At 31.2% G+C, this 16,172-nt stretch overlaps 1 protein-coding gene and 1 pseudogene across 1 annotated transcript; both read left to right on the forward strand.

Annotated features, from left to right (window-relative positions):
• The first annotated feature begins 13,156 nt into the window (after positions 1-13,156).
• On the forward strand, positions 13,157-13,291 carry LOC136075636 (U2 spliceosomal RNA; annotated as a pseudogene).
• A 238-nt stretch (positions 13,292-13,529) lies between these two features.
• LOC136074228 (probable ATP-dependent helicase PF08_0048) lies at positions 13,530-15,311 on the forward strand. The gene has a single exon (XM_065786534.1). It carries the CDS (start codon positions 13,530-13,532, stop codon positions 15,309-15,311), a length of 1,782 nt encoding a protein of 593 aa, XP_065642606.1.
• The last annotated feature ends 861 nt before the right edge of the window (positions 15,312-16,172 follow it).

Consider the following 16,172-nt stretch of genomic DNA (forward strand, 5'->3'; position numbering starts at 1 on the left):
TAGTTAAAAAAAACTTTATTTTGACCACAATTTTATCAACAAATACATATATCTAAAAATCAGTACTTAAAACGTCATAACTTTTTGTGGAATCGTTTGATTTTAATAATTTTTTCACTTTTAAAATATTCAATAGAAGCTCCTTCTAATGATATATAACAACCTAGAATTTGTTCAATAAAAAAATTTCATGTAGCATACCTACTATTATATTATCCTAATAATACGTCTATTTGCACATATCTTAATCTTATTTCTATAAAGAAAGATAAACATTATTCGTGGTACTTACATACTTGCTTGCCATTCTCTATATTAATATAAAATATTTTCACACAATATAAACGTAACGCAATGCAATGTCGATTTAAAATTTTTTTTTTTAGTTTTCTTTAAAAAGTTTTTTTTTTAGTTTCCAGCTTTCAAATTAATTCCCATACAAATCCCACAGGAAACCCACGAGGGATTTCCCATGTGTGTAAATACCATATGGTTCCCACATGTAACCCATGTGGGATTACCCACATGGGTTTAAGGCGACAAATTTCCATACGGATACCACATGGGAAAATCCGTCCCACGTAAATCCCATCAATCTCACACAGAACCCACGCGGAACCCATGTGGGACGCGGTTTTATTTTTCACTGGGATGTGTTATTATGACTACGGTAACATTCACGTAACTTTCACATAACTTTCACGTAACTTTCACGTAACTTTCACGTAAAATTGTAACTTGGACGAAGTCACCTAAAATACACGTGATTGAAACGTGAATAAAACGTTGCGTGCCTACTGGGTGGTAACCTTGCCTAAAAATTATCATTTTTATTTTTAACACCATGATTTTGGGTTAGAAATCTACCCAATTGGAATTTGTCGTTATGTTTATAGTTATTCGATTGTGATCTAGCCTGAAAGAATTAACTTTTGACATTGTGATTTTGCGTTAAAAAAGTCTATCCAGTTGGAGTTTGTCGTTTTATTTAGGCGCCACCACTCTTGAAATCATAATCATTAGTTTAGAAATCTAGCCTACTGGAATTTATCGTTTTATTTAAGACCTCTCCGTTGTTGTTTCGCAATAACTCAAACTTATAAATATAACTTTTGAAATCGTCATTTTGCGTTAAGAAGTCCAATCCCTAGGAATTTGCCGTTTTATATAGAATAAGAGAAAAAAGAGAAAAAGTCTTAGGTGGAGGTGGGACTTGAACCCCGTACTGTATTGTAATATTTCCACACTTAGCCAGCTAAAGGACGTCCTGAAGGAGACCTGGTATAGGGTTCTAGAAGCGATGTGCAAAAACCTTGTTGAATCTATGCCTAGAAGAGTTCTTAGTTGTATTAAAGCAAAAGGCGGATACACAAAATATTGATCGGTTCATAAATTACACCTCCTAATATATCGTGCGTCTAAATTCATGAATGTAAAATTTTTTTTAATTTTGTATTCTGTACGTATTTATCTAATAAATTGAAAAAAAAACAAAACCGAAATCTTTTTTCGTTATTGTTTTATCGATAAAAAAACTAAAAATTTCTATTCTCAAATATGAGTGCGTCTAAATTTATGAAAACCACTGTATTTTAGTGTAAAAAGTAAGAAAAAAAAAAGAAAAGGAATATTACATAGTTTTAATTTAAAATAAATTTTATATGTTCGACATATAAAACAAAACAAAAAAAAAGTTTCTCGTCATCCAAGAAAATGTAAGTTAAAAACAACTGCTGTTATTGGTAGTGAACGTTAAATGCTGTTAACGGTAGTGAACGGAAACTTTCGGCTTCGGCCGAAACCGAAACCGAAATTTCTGCTTCAATAATTTTTTTACTTTTCCTGTTTCGGCCGAAATTTCGGTTCAAACCGCAACCGAAATGAGCCGAAACTTTTATAAGATTTTTTTTTTTAAGTTTTAATTTAGAGTGGGGTTATAACGGTTTCCTAATTGTAATTAGCAACCAGACAATCTCTAATGGACTTATTATAAAAGGACAAAAATAGACTTCGACAAAGCACTAGTTGTAACATTTTTAATTACAACTATCAAAAATTAATTGTCTATAAAAAATGTTTGTCTTTCTAGACAATCATTTTAAAAACGGACACTAAATGAACAATCTTGATTTTTTAATGAGGTATAGAAGATCTATTTAATATATAATTTGGACTTAAAACGAGTAATTAAATTTTCACTGCAGCATCGTTTCAAAAACTGAAAACGAGCATAAAATTAAAAATACAATTTTTCTAACAGAAGTTCATTTTTTAATTTTTTGTCCAGCGTGTGCTGTTGATTAAAAAGTTAATGTCTATTTAAAAACCTCAAAATGGACTATTTTGTGCTCAATTGAAGTTCATTAATTACTCAGTTCAGTTGTTTTTCAATTCTCAGTGAATGTGCGTGAAAATTTATTTTTAAAATGCCCTCTCCAGTTTGGGATTACTTCAAAAAAGTTGAAGGTAAGTTTATCATTTAAAAAATTTTCCTTAGTCACTAAAATCTTTATCACCTTCAATAAAATTATTTTAAAAATATGTGATCAAGGAGTTGTCCTTTATAAAATGTGGATTAGTAAGGGGTCATCCATAAAGTACGTACGCTCATAGGGGGGAGGGGGGAGGTCTTCATAAAGCGTACGAAAGCGTATGGGAGGGGGGGGGGGGAGGGTTTAATTTAAAAGTACGTACTTCGATTTTCTAATTTATCACAATTAACCAGCTAATCAATAGAAAAGTTACATTCTGACTAAAGATTCTAGTTTGCCAACATAAAAAGATGTATGGTATATCGAGTAGAGGGTATAGTTTTCCTCTATGCACACACATGTATGGGCGCCCTCAGAATTTTTTGACGTTCCAGATAGGACACTTTCACACATCGTGCAAACTCCTAACTTAAGTTTGTTTATACCTATGCCAAATGAGGAGGCCTTGCAAAATATCGGGATGGCGGAAGCCTGTGAATAAAAAGCCTTAAAATGCTTACCCTCCCGACCCCCAAAATAAGAGGGATGTAAATTTTGCATGGTCATAACTTTTTTGTAATTTACAATATTTTTCTACAAAAATTATAATCTGTCAATAAATTTAAATTTAGTTTTAGATGTTAAATTTAAAAATTTTGCTACATATTTCCCTCACGTTTGGGCAGGGAAGGGGGGAGGCAAACTGCATCAATTACGGCCCTGAGTAAGACCTGAGGGCCGTAATTGATGCGACGGAGTCACCCCTAAAAAAAACGTGTCAATGGCGTCTCAAAATCTTCCAAATTTGACCGCTAGGTTTTGCTAAAATAAAAAGCTTCTTTAATTAGCAAAAGGGCACAAAATTTGCTGTTGCCCTCTCCCACTGGGTTTTACCCTTTGTTTTCAATATTACTGATCTCACCTTAGACTCGTTTTTTACTTACTAAAGAGGGGTGCCTGAAAAAAACGTCCACCCTAAGTATAGTTTATTTACATTTGATTCGTTATTAAAACAAAAAAAGTTTTACATGGATTTCACCAGGAATCGAACCTGGATCTCCGATGATTATTACCGTCGCATTAACCTCTTGCCTTAATACGCTCTTATTATTACAAAATTTTAAATTTATTTAAATTATTATTTGCATATATACTCAAAGACGTTTTAAAAATGCGCAAACAAAGAGCTTTGGGGTCGTATAAAGTATCTAAGGTACCCTCCGTCTTTTTTTTTTTTAATTAAACTTTTTTATTAGGAAAAAAAAAATAAAAGAGGGATGGAGGGGATATTTGAGGGGGGGGGGAGGGTATTTGAGAAACGTACGTACTTTTAAGGTGGGGTGGGGACATAAAAGTACGCATGGCAACAGGGGGAGGGGGGGTGTCAAATTTCAAAATTTTTGGCGTACGTACTTTATGGACGACCCCTAAGTAGAAGATTCCAATAGGTGTTAAAATTTATTTAGGTTTAATATGCATTTTTTCTTTTTCACTATTGAAAAAAAAAACATTTTTCTTTTTCAATAGTGAAAAAGAAAAATGTTTTTTACTTTCATTTTATTGATGAATATGTACGCAAGTTTTAAACAATAATTAATCATGGGCAATGATCGTCATTTGGAGTTTTGATGTCATTTCAATATCTTTTTAATATTATAAATTTACTACATAACAATCTTCAAATAATACGGTAATGAAAGATTTCTGGTTTTATGAAATCAAGTAAATTTAGGCAAAATCATAGACACCAAATAGACAAAAAATTATGCTTTGTAGACTTATGAAGTGAAAATTATTTTTTAACTGAGCAATCTTAGGACACCATCAAAAATTTGATAGACACAACAAGAACAAAAAATTAAACATTTGTTGTGTCCATTACAACATACAGAATTGTCTATGTCTGTGTTGTAAGTCTATCCATAGACTAGTCTGGTTACTAATTGTAACCGTTTGTTAGTAAATCAATTTTTAATTATAACAATTGTAGAAATTTTAATTGAAATCACGTTACATAATAGTTTTAAATTACTATTCTCAAAATCATTCTTAAAATGAATTAACATTTAAGTAAAGCAACCCAAACCAATAGTTTCATCAAAAGTTTCTCAGTGCTAAATTTTACAATGGAAAATAATCGATAAAAAACTGGTTTATGGAATCATTTTACCGTTACAGGTAGTGATTTCAAACACGGAACTTGCAATATCTGCAATTTGAAAGTATCTCGTGGATCGCACGATCCAAAACTTCAATCACTTAGCGGACTTTCATCACATTTAAGAAGTCGTTTACTCTAAAAAATCTCCTAACTGAAAAAGCAATACTCACAACTACCGGCAGTCCTGAAAATATACGAACTTCAGATCAAGTTAAGCCTATTACAATTAAAAAAAAAAATTACCCTTATTTTGACACCAGAACAAAACAACAGAGGGCTGAAATGTTGCAATTTGCAATGCCTGGTTGGGTTGACAAAATCTCAAAAATTGATTCAAACTCGAAGAAGGTCTGAAGTTTCATAGATTTATATTAGAAAACAACATTAAAAGCGAAGTTTGGTTTGGCAAAAGTAGCAAAGAGATTCCTACGACCTCGACCAACATCTACCGAAGTAAAAAGGTTGTTTTTAACTGCTGGAGACATTCTTTCAAATGAAAGAAACAGACTTTTGCCAGAAAACATGAAAAAAAATGTATTCCGAAGAGAAAATACTTCAATTATTACCTTTAATTATTGAAATTATAGTTTTTATCAAACTATGTTTCATGGTGATTGCTTAGATATATGTAAAATAACTTTTTTTGCTTTAATTCGGTGATCATAAAAGGAATTCAGGAATTTTAAACACTCTTTTTCAAATTTCGGCCGAAATTTTGGTTTCGGTTTCGGCCGAAAATTCGGTTTCGGTTTCGGCTACGGCTTTACTGAACCGAAATTTCGGTACTTTCGGTTTCGGCTCAAATTTCGGTTTCGGTCGATCACTACTTAACGGTCTTTTCACAGAGCACCGCGGAGGAACATTTAACTAGGAAGTTCAGGCCTTCTTCCTTACCGATAACGCGATTTATGATCAGACTTGCTTTAAACTCAGGATCTCTAGCTTCTAAAGTAAGCGCACTAACCATTTCGCCACGGCCGCTATAAATACATATAATAATATGTAAATACATCGTATACATCAAGTGTGATTTATTTAAATATTGTTAACACGTCATATATAAAAAATATTATAAATAAATCTTACAACAACTATCAAGTTGAAGAAAATTGTGAAACTTAGTTAAATTAGATTTATATAACTTTCATACTTTTTTGGTATTTTATAATTTGATTTTCTTTGTTGTTTTTTAATAATTATGTCGTGCTTTACTTGCATAACTTCCAAAATTAGTAAATTGGAAAAACATAAAAATTAAGTTACCTTGGGTTTTCGCTTCTGCTCGATTTTCCAAAGAATTTTCCGGATTTTTTAATACATCGAAATTAATTTCATCGACGTTGATTAAAACATTATATTAATTAAAACAAAAAATTAGTTAAAATATGATATAAAACAGTTAAAAATATATATTAACATACAGTTTAAATTACTTTAAATATATCTAATTATAAATATATATTAGCATACACCCAAACAGTGTCATTGTAAACAGTGAGTAGGAACTTTTTTTTTGACTTTTTAATACAGAGTCTATAGGCCGGTCGAATAAAAATGAGCAATTGCTTTTACTCAGTAATTGTTCAGCTTTACGTGAATAAAAAGTTAATTAAAATTGCTAAAGTTTTTATTCATATAAAGCTAACCAACTACTGAGTAAAAGTACTACTCATTATTTTTTTTATTTCTTTAAGGTGAGTTCAAAGAAGAAGATCAAGATAAAAGGTTTGAAAGTTCATCTGAACCACGTAAAGAAGAAAAAGAAAAAGCTGAGCTTAAGCTAGGGTCAGAGAAAAGACACAAACCAATAAGTCAAGGTAAGTGATTAGGGTTGTTTAAAAAACAAGTCACAAAATTAACTATTTGAGCAAGAGATTGAGAAATACAGAAGTTATGAGTTTTTGTGCCAGCAGGGTCAGTGGTGTTAGAACCATTCCATTCATTTATTCATGTGTGATGAACATTAAAGTCACCAATAATAACAATATTTGCATAGGGGTAAAGAGAAAGGGCGTGGTCAATTTGATCAGAGATTACATCTATAAGAGTGTAGTCTTAAGAAGAGGGGCAACAATAAAGTACAAAGAGAAAGTTGATTTACACTTTAAAACTACTGTACTTGTACTTTCTTTTCTTTCAGCTATAAAGGGTTTTGATTAATAGCTTTCCATATGATATATTATTAGCTATAAAGCTATTAATATATCATATAGAAAGCTAATAGTATATCATATAGAAACTATTAATATATTTATCCAAAAAAGGGCTCCGAGATCCTTCTTTTTATTTAGCATCCCTTGGATATCTGCTTTCTGGGACAAACGGTTCCTTTCGTATTTTGTTTAACAATACAAAAAGGACAATAAAATAAAATAAGATGTTTTTTTTCCCATTTTAGTTTGAAAAAAAATCTTTTTATTTGACAAACATCAATTCATGAGTCAAAAAATAATGCATCTTTCGAATTTTTTACTGAAATATTTTAAAATGAAAAATTATATATTTTCTTACAAAATACTTAACCTTTTAAACATTCAAATGCACTTTTTCATCTTTTACATCTATATACAATCGTACAAAAAGAAAACCTGCAGCATCTTTTATTTTGACATTCCTGTAGAAAATATTTAAACCTTTTAAAAATTTTAAAAACTTGCAATCTTATAATCAATTTTTGCGTAAGTCATATTTTTTGATAGAATTAAAACCCACTATTAAAAGTCTAAAAAAAAAATTTGTTTTGTTCTATTTTTTGGAAGTTTCAACCATTATAAACAATAAAATAAATAACAATGGAAGAAAAATTTATAAGTTTGCCCTAACTTTGTTCCTTAAAAAGGGATGAACATCCAAAAGTTCCTTAGCAACGGCCTTAGTGACAGTTGGAACTTTTTTTATCCAGAACTAATATGCACTTTTTCTCCATATTTTTACTGTACCTTATTCAAGTTCTTTTCTATACTATTAAGTTATTCCCGACCTAAATGACATTGATCAAAAGTACTAAAGTTAGACCATATTTGAATTTTTAGCTTTTTAATTTTTTTTTTTCCAATGCGTTTTTCTCTAATTAAAGATTTTTTATTTTCTAACAAAGATATCTTTGGTTTTGTTCAATTTTTTTTTTTGATATTTTTTACAGAGATAAAACTTAGTTAGATGAATGTGCTGAGTCAAAAATATATATACTACGGTATCCCATTCAAAATAAAATTTGGGTCAATGGGGCCATTTTCTAGGGATTTATACTAAATTGTAAAATTCAGATAATTGAATAAAAATATCAGTTTTATTTTTAACTCAGCACACAGTTCATATAAGAAGCAAGGTTTTTGAAAAGCACACAGTTCATATAAGAAGCAAGGTTTTTGAAAAGTTTTACTTAATTTGAAAATCTCTGCAACTAGTTATTCTTGTTAGAAAATATGCTATTTTTGAGTTAACTATGCGCATAATTAATTACGTAATATTAAAATTATAAATTTTGTGTATTTTTTTGTCTTATTTGATTCCAATGCAATTGAAATGTTTAAATATGGGGGGATAAAAGGGTTCATTTAAATATTTTATTGAAATAGTGGGTAGCCACCTTAACCGAGTTTTTGATATTAAAGTCATCTACAAATATTATTTGAAAAAAATAAAATTGAAGTTTTACTTGGAAAAATTTTTATAACTTGTTTTTTTAAGACTTTCAAGCTAGTTAGATAAATGTTAATTCAAAATTTTTGTAAAATATTTAAGACTATTTGTAAAAATTTTACTTTAAATGTCAAGTTCGTGTAAAAATAAAATTTCAAACGTTAATGAACGGCAATCGCTGACACAATGTTTCTTGTCAAAAATATAAAAAATTTCCAAAAATTTAAAAACATTTATTTATATATATACAGTATCGGACAAAACGAGTGCAACCAAATAATGCTAACTTAGTTTCTTTATATAAAAGTGCTGCATTTTTTCAATTTAGAAAAATAACTATGTAACTGTTTAGAGACAAAATTCTTCAAGTTTTATTCATCACAAAGTTCATTATTTGTACAAGAAAATTAATAAATTAATCAAAAGTATTAAAAAAAGTTGATTTCCTTCTGGACAAAACAAGTGCAACTCGACAAAATGTTGACCAAGCTGTATTTCGCTATCAATATTTTGTGGCGAATCCTTTGTTGTCGATCACAGCCTTGCATCTTCGAGGCATAGATTCGATCAGGTGATCAATGAAACTTTGTGGAATCGCTGCCCAGGCCTTTTGGATTTGTTCAGTTGATCCTTATTACGAACACCTTCACGATTAATTCTGCGGTTGACGATCTCCCACAGGTTCTTGATAGGGTTGAGATCCGGATATTGAGGTGACCAATTCATCACCGATAGGTGGTTGTCTTGAAACCACTGGTTGACTACTTTTGCAGTGTGTTTCAAATCGTTGTCTTGCTAAAAAACCCATTTTATTGGCATATTCCATTCAGCATAAGGTAACATAACATCTTTCAGGATATTTTTATACATAAAACGGTCCATTATTCCATCGTTTCGATGTATTGGACCTAGACCGTTAGCAGAAAAACACCCCCAGACCATTACATTGTCTCCGCCATGCTTCACGGTCTTATGGCAGTAACGTAAATTGAGGCGTTTTCCGGCCGATGTTGAACTTTGATTCATCGCTGAACAGGACAGTTCGCCATTTCTGCACATTCCAGTCAATATGAGATGTAGCAAACAGGAGTCTTTTCTTCTGGTTTTTTAGTGAAACCAGCGGTGTCTTTGCAGGGCGTCGAGAAAACAATCCGGCTTCAACAGCATGTCGTCTGATTGTTCGGTCCGATACAGGCAGCTCTAATTGCTTTTGTATCTCGACTGATGATATCCAGGGATCCTTCTTGATGGATCTGACGATCATAGAATCCTCTCTAGAAGTGGTGGAACGCGGTCTTCCACCTTTGTTATCTGCTGCCAACTTCCCCGTAGAACGATATTTGGAACATAGTCTTGATACGGTCCATTTTTTCACGCGATATTTATCACAAATACTTTTTTGTGACATTCCACTTACGTAATCACCAATAATTTTCTTTCTTAGTTCCAATCCAAGACTGTCGGGAGCCATAATAATAAAAATAATAAAAATAAATAATCACGCTTCTCAAGGCTTACCGTGTTACATTTTTTTTTGTTTGTTTTGTTATTTCACCTCCCCAAGGCCCAGAAGGCCACTACAGATGAGGAGGCTACTTAATTGTGGTCATAACCCTCTCTCAACTCTATAACTTCGAAACACGAACCTTGACGAACACGGCCGCCGCGCGGAGAAACAAGTTGAGCGCGGTACTACCAGGGACGTGGTGGGGATTGAACTTTACCTTGTGATGATACAATAATGCTCTGTGGAACATAACGTCTTGGTTGGATGTGGACTGTATTGATGTAATGAAACACTTGTTGTATTTCACTTCTTGTATTGATGTTCTTCGATAAAACACTTTGATTAAACTCACTTCGATAAGTTGTCTTGATAATACTGACTGATTGACTTTCAGATACTGACTGAATTACATGTCGATTAGTTAATTGCAACTTCGCGAATCGAAACGCTGTTTTCGTGACAAACTTGTTATAAAAATAAATTAGAACTAATTTTTTGTATATTGCTAAAAGTTTAAAAAAATACCAGTATGGTTTTTTTTAACTTAAATATAAGTTAAAAAAAACCATGAATCTTATAATTATAACAGTGCAATTTTAATAAGTTTAAAGTAAGACGCAACATAATGTCAAAAAAATCTATATGTATTTTAATTGAGATTATATAAAGATTATATTTAAAAACATTTAGATTATATAAAGTTACATCACGTTTTATTTGATCAAGGTCTATTAATTTATAAATTTAGAAATTAGTCTTTATTAAATAGAACCCACAAGCAATCCAATCCAATTATTTTATCTAAACTTAATTTTTCTTTTCATTAACATGCCAAATAATTTCCGTTTTATATAAAATAGCCAAATTAGATTGCTAGTGGGTTTAATTTAAAAAAAACTACGTAAATCGTTAATAAATCCGAAGACGGTATATTAAAACATTTTTATTACTCAAGTTTTCTTTGCAACATTTTTGATTAAAACTTAGATTTCAATGCGGTAGAAAAGCATTATTTTTAGGTACATGAAACAATACACAATTGATGTATGAACACTCCATTTCGCCTGTACCTTATATTTATATCTGTAAATGGCGTAAATACGATTGGGGGGGGGGGGGGCCGGGGTCAATTATAAAAGAAAGAAGACACTAAACTAAAAAAAAGGTAGGTACGTTAAAAGCGTAGGTTCTTTTATTGAGGTGGAGGGTACTAAAAAAAAGCGTATATCAAAATTATAAAAGAATACACTAAACTAAAAAGAAGTTAGGTACGTTAGAAGAGTAGGTTCTTTTATTGGGGTGAAGGGTACTAAAAAAAAGCGTATATCAAAATGCGGGGGAGGGGAAGAAGGGTTGAAATAAAAGCGTAAGTTCTTAATGAACGACTCCTAATTAGAAATACATTTATACATATACAATTAGCAATGATAGTTAAAATTGTGCTTGAGTTCTTTGGCTTTTAAACTAGACATTAGGGGTGTTCAAAAATTTTTTTATTATAAAACGAAAATACACAAGAAACCAAATATGGAGCAAATATGAAAAAAATACGATTACAAAAAAAAATTCTAAAAAAATTGACATTTACCTTGTGCTCAAGCAGCAAAAAACCCCGGAAAAATGCGCTAAAATGTTTCCAAATTATTTGGCTTTGAGCGCAAGGTAAATCTCAATATTTTCTAAAAACAAAATTTCCTATGTGATAATGACCCAAATTTTTTTTAGATTGTTATGTATTCCGGTTTTTTTCATAAATATTGTTTCAGTTAAAAAAAAAAGATTTAGGAAAAAAATAACTATGGGCAAATACGCAATAAAGTTTTGTTTTTTTGACTAAATTTTGCGAAACTTTATTTTATTTGAAACAACAAATACGAAAAAACCAGAATACACAATAATCTAAAAAAGAAATTGGACCATTATAATCAAATTAAAAATTTTTTTTTTACCTTGCGCTCAAAGTCAAATAATTTGGGGACAGTTTGGGCATTTTTCGAGGTGTTATGCCGCTAAATTTATTTATTTTGTCAGAAAAAGTTTTACTGTTGTGCTAATGTGAATTTAATAATTATATAATTGCATAAATGTTTTTTTTTTATCGATTCTATTCTTTTAAAGATTTTATTTTTATTTTTTAAAGATTCTCTGCAGCTAAGATCGCAAAAACGCATTAACGTCCTTAAGGTGGGATAGGCGCTCGGGGATCAATTAAAACGCATGCAAAACGCGCAGTAATCAAGGCAGAAGCCGGACTAATAAGCATACCTAGTCGGGCACCAAAGAAGGCTAGTATTGCACCTGAATCTATTGGTAATGACAATTCTGACAATAACGCCTTTGATGCTATTTGCAACGATGATATTTCGTTTACTAAAGACAGTAATTATAGGCAAAATGTACTCAGATTATATTATTACTATATTACTTATTTTTTTCGTTATAACAAACTTCTAAATTAAATGCTTTTTTCTGAACATAATCAATAAATTTTATATGAAATTTGAAATATATATGAGAGCAGGGAGGAGGGTAATCAGGTGCGATCGACCCCCTTTATTTGCAAATTCTCTTTATTTCAAGCAACTTTTATATGAAAAGTTAAGAAAAATTTATATTTACTATTATAATCTGCCTTTTTTCTAAAAAGTTTCACGTTACGGGTCCGTATATATATATATATATATATATATATATATATATATATATATATATATATATATATATATATATATATATATATATATATATATATATATATATATATATATATATATATATATATATATATATATACACATAACTCATTAACGACTTATTATTAATGTTAATTACGATATCGTAAATCTCAATACGTTTTAACGTTTTGTATAAATAAAACCTTATTATTATTTTTTTATTTAATTAGTGCAACATTTCTTTTGTTTTTATTACCCCACAATCAAAAATGTATATATAATCTGAAATCTGACAATCTAATTTTGTCGTTGTGCCATAATGTATATCGTTGTAAGTAATTGTTACAATCAAGTAAATACTTACCTGACTGGGAAGTTAAGTCGGATCATGAACACAATGTCATGAATCGGCTTCCCGGTCGGTATGACTTATCCAACTATTGCACTTTCTAAGATCGTGTGCAATTCCTGTCCGCTTTCTCTATGCTATCTTTCTAACTCGACTTCTTCTATCTTTTACTCTAATGTATCTTCGTTCTTCTCAAACTCACTTTACTCTTGGACCGCAGAGCAGGTTATGACACTCCTTCGTGAGTTGAACTTGTCTTTGTGGACCTTGGTATTGTGGTCTCCACAAGGCAATTAGCTGGCGGAGAATAAACCACGATACCATCAAGTAAATACAAAGTAAAAATACGGATTCGCTTCTCGGCCTAATGGCTAAGATCAAGTGTAGTATCTGTTCTTATCTTAGTTTAATTAGGCGAGCTAGTGATCCTAACTAGTATATAGAAGGTCTACTGGCCTTCTGAGTGTTTAGTGAGTATTACCTTGCGCCTTCCACGGGTTGCAAGGACGAGTTATATAAGAGTGTACTGGTTTATTTATTTAGTGTATTGAGTGACTGAGAGATTGTAGAGATCGTAGATCTCAGTGAGTTAAAGAGAGTGTGAGTTTAAAGAGGTTGATTAGACCTCATTAGAGGTCTACTGGCCTCAGAGCGTCCGAGTAGCTAAGAGTGTATTATATAGTTAGTACTATTTACCATGTTACAAATCGACCCAAAAACGTCCATGGAGGTAGTTACTGATATTGGTGCTGCTACAGCCCAAACTATTGTTAATGCACAGGCTGCTTATAAAACCTATGCCCAAGTTACAACAAACAACAACTACATTAACGACCACAAATCCCTTAAAAATACCCTTTTGTGTAAAGTCCAAACTAAAGTTAGTGACAACGATTTTCTATTAGCTATTGAAGAGTCAGGATATGACAAATATCTATTTGGTTACCAACAAATTAGAAATGGCTCAGTTATCGAAATTGTTATGAAAAATGATTTAATTAAACATACAATTCTTGAAAAAGGTATTAATATCAATGGTGTAAAACATCCTTTCTACCCCTCTACCCCAAACAGGAATTTCAACAAAAGAGTGACAATATCAATACTAGGTTTGCCAATAGAAGAAAGCAATTTTCCAGCTGGGAAGTACCTCGAGGAGCTGGGATATGGAAGGCACTTACGAACTAAGCCTTTACTAAGAAGTACACCTAAAAACAAAACGCCATACTATTCCGGTATTATAGTCGTGATTATGGACAACCTTCAAAAGCCAATCCCTAGATTCATTAACTTAAATGGTTATGAAGTTAGGGCAATTTACAACGGTCAAGAAGATGTGGGAAGACCACAAAAAAAATATACAACTAACCAACAAAAAGATCCAAACGATTATAACAAACCATCTAATAATAATCGCTTGGACACAACTTATGTAGAAATTGAAAATCCAAATCACATTATAATAAATGAAAGCACGGTAATAGAAAACGAAGTAAATAAATATAAAGAGAAAGTACAAACACAAACATTAGAAACGGCTACAGAATCCCAACTGAAAACAAATCTCGAAAGAAGAACAACGAACGATTTGGATACAAGTAAAACCAACGAAGTCAAAAAGGTAGCAGATAAAATAAACGAACAGGATAGTGAAGAAGAGGATAGTCTCAAGGATGATAATGAAGATGATGATAAAAGTAATGATGGCGATGATAGTAAAGATAGGAATGATTATAAAGATAAAGATGATAGTAAAGATGACGATGAAAAAAATGATGACGATGATAGTAAAGATGGCAATGAAAGTAAAGATAATGATGATAGTAAGGATAACGATGAAAGTAATGATGGCGATGGTAGTAAAGATGACGATGATAGGAAAGATGGCAATCCTAGTAAGGATAAAGATAATAGTAAAGATGATAACGATAGTAAAAATAAAGATGATAGTAAAGATGATAATAATAGTAAAGTTAATGCTGATAGTCAAGACGACCATGATTGTAATGATAATAATAGCAATAATGAAAGTAGTGAGGATGAATGTGAAGTGCCTGATGAATTTTTAAAATTGTACCACTTAGACAAAGTGGATTATAATTGGAATCTTTTTAAGAAATTTGATAGACTGAACTGCAGTGAAGAAGAACTGAAAAAGTTTAAAGTGTATAAAAAATATGAATGGGTACAATATGAAAGAGCTGTAGGCATGTACAAATCATTTGAAAAAAGAACTGATCAACTTATTCCAATTGCATTTCAGCAAATGGATTCAGGTGATATGTATTCATACAACATGAAAGAATTCAAAAACGTTAATAGAAACACTGAGGATGAAACCTTAAGAAATAGATATATAGCCTGTAGAAAAGCAGAGTGGGATCAAAGGAGAAAGGAATATTCACAGTTTCAACCTGACCATGAAAAAAAACAAGAAGAGCGTGCACTTAAAAAACAAATCTACCAATCTAAAAAAGCAAAACTAACACCACAAGCTGAAAGTTAAAAATCTTTGAACAGCAGACAAAGTTATTTTACCACCAAAATGTAAAAACATAAACAAAAGTATATCAAAAAAAAATATATATATATATAAAAAATAAAACTAGAAAACAAAATATAAAACATTAAACTAAAAAAATAAATAAAAATCATAAAACAAAAACTGCCATCTAGGGCCCTGTGTAAGTCTGGTTTCAGCTACAGGTCACTCTAGTTGGTTGGTATATATAAAAAAAAAAAAAAAAAAAAAAAAAAATACGGAAAAAAACACTAACTGAAACTTTTTAGTCGCGCTTGTGGTTTTTATCTGATTTTGTTGTTTATGGTTATTAAGAAGTCGTCATTGCTATTTTGAATTATATTAGTTTTTTTTGTTCCTGTTTGCCTTGTGGTTTTCTTCAAGTTACCTTTTATCGCTTTGAGATGGCTAAAAGTTATGCCAGCGTGGTGGCACCTGGAGTCTCTGGTGAAACTGATAAAGTCAACCTTGGAATTTTTAAACCTTCACTCTCTAACGATGCATACACTGTACTTCTATGTAGATACGGAGATCTTAACTGTAGTGTGGAAGAGTTTCTAGAAGTCCTCGCTAAGAAAAATCTTTTGTGCTATGTCTGGGGGGTTACCAGACACTACAACAACCGATTCTTTGAGTTTGTAGTGAGCAACCCAAGTAAAGTGAGTGAATTTCTTGCAGCAGAAATAGTTATTAAAAACGTAACTTTGTCAATAACACAGAAATATATCAGAAATGTCCATGTTTTAGTTCAAAACATACCAATTGGTATGCTAGTTAATGGAGGTACCAATGCCTTAAATACCTTGGGGAAATTCCTCGCCGCTGGGAGAGGTGTTTTCGACTCGT

The sequence above is a fragment of the Hydra vulgaris genome, chromosome 01 (genome assembly GCF_038396675.1).
Source record: "Hydra vulgaris chromosome 01, alternate assembly HydraT2T_AEP".
In the NCBI taxonomy this organism is placed as follows: Eukaryota; Metazoa; Cnidaria; class Hydrozoa; order Anthoathecata; family Hydridae; genus Hydra; species Hydra vulgaris.

Excerpts from the sequence above, each read along its gene's own strand:
- LOC136074228 (XM_065786534.1), top strand. The coding sequence starts at position 13,530 with ATGGAGGTAGTTACTGATATTGGTGCTGCTACAGCCCAAACTATTGTT.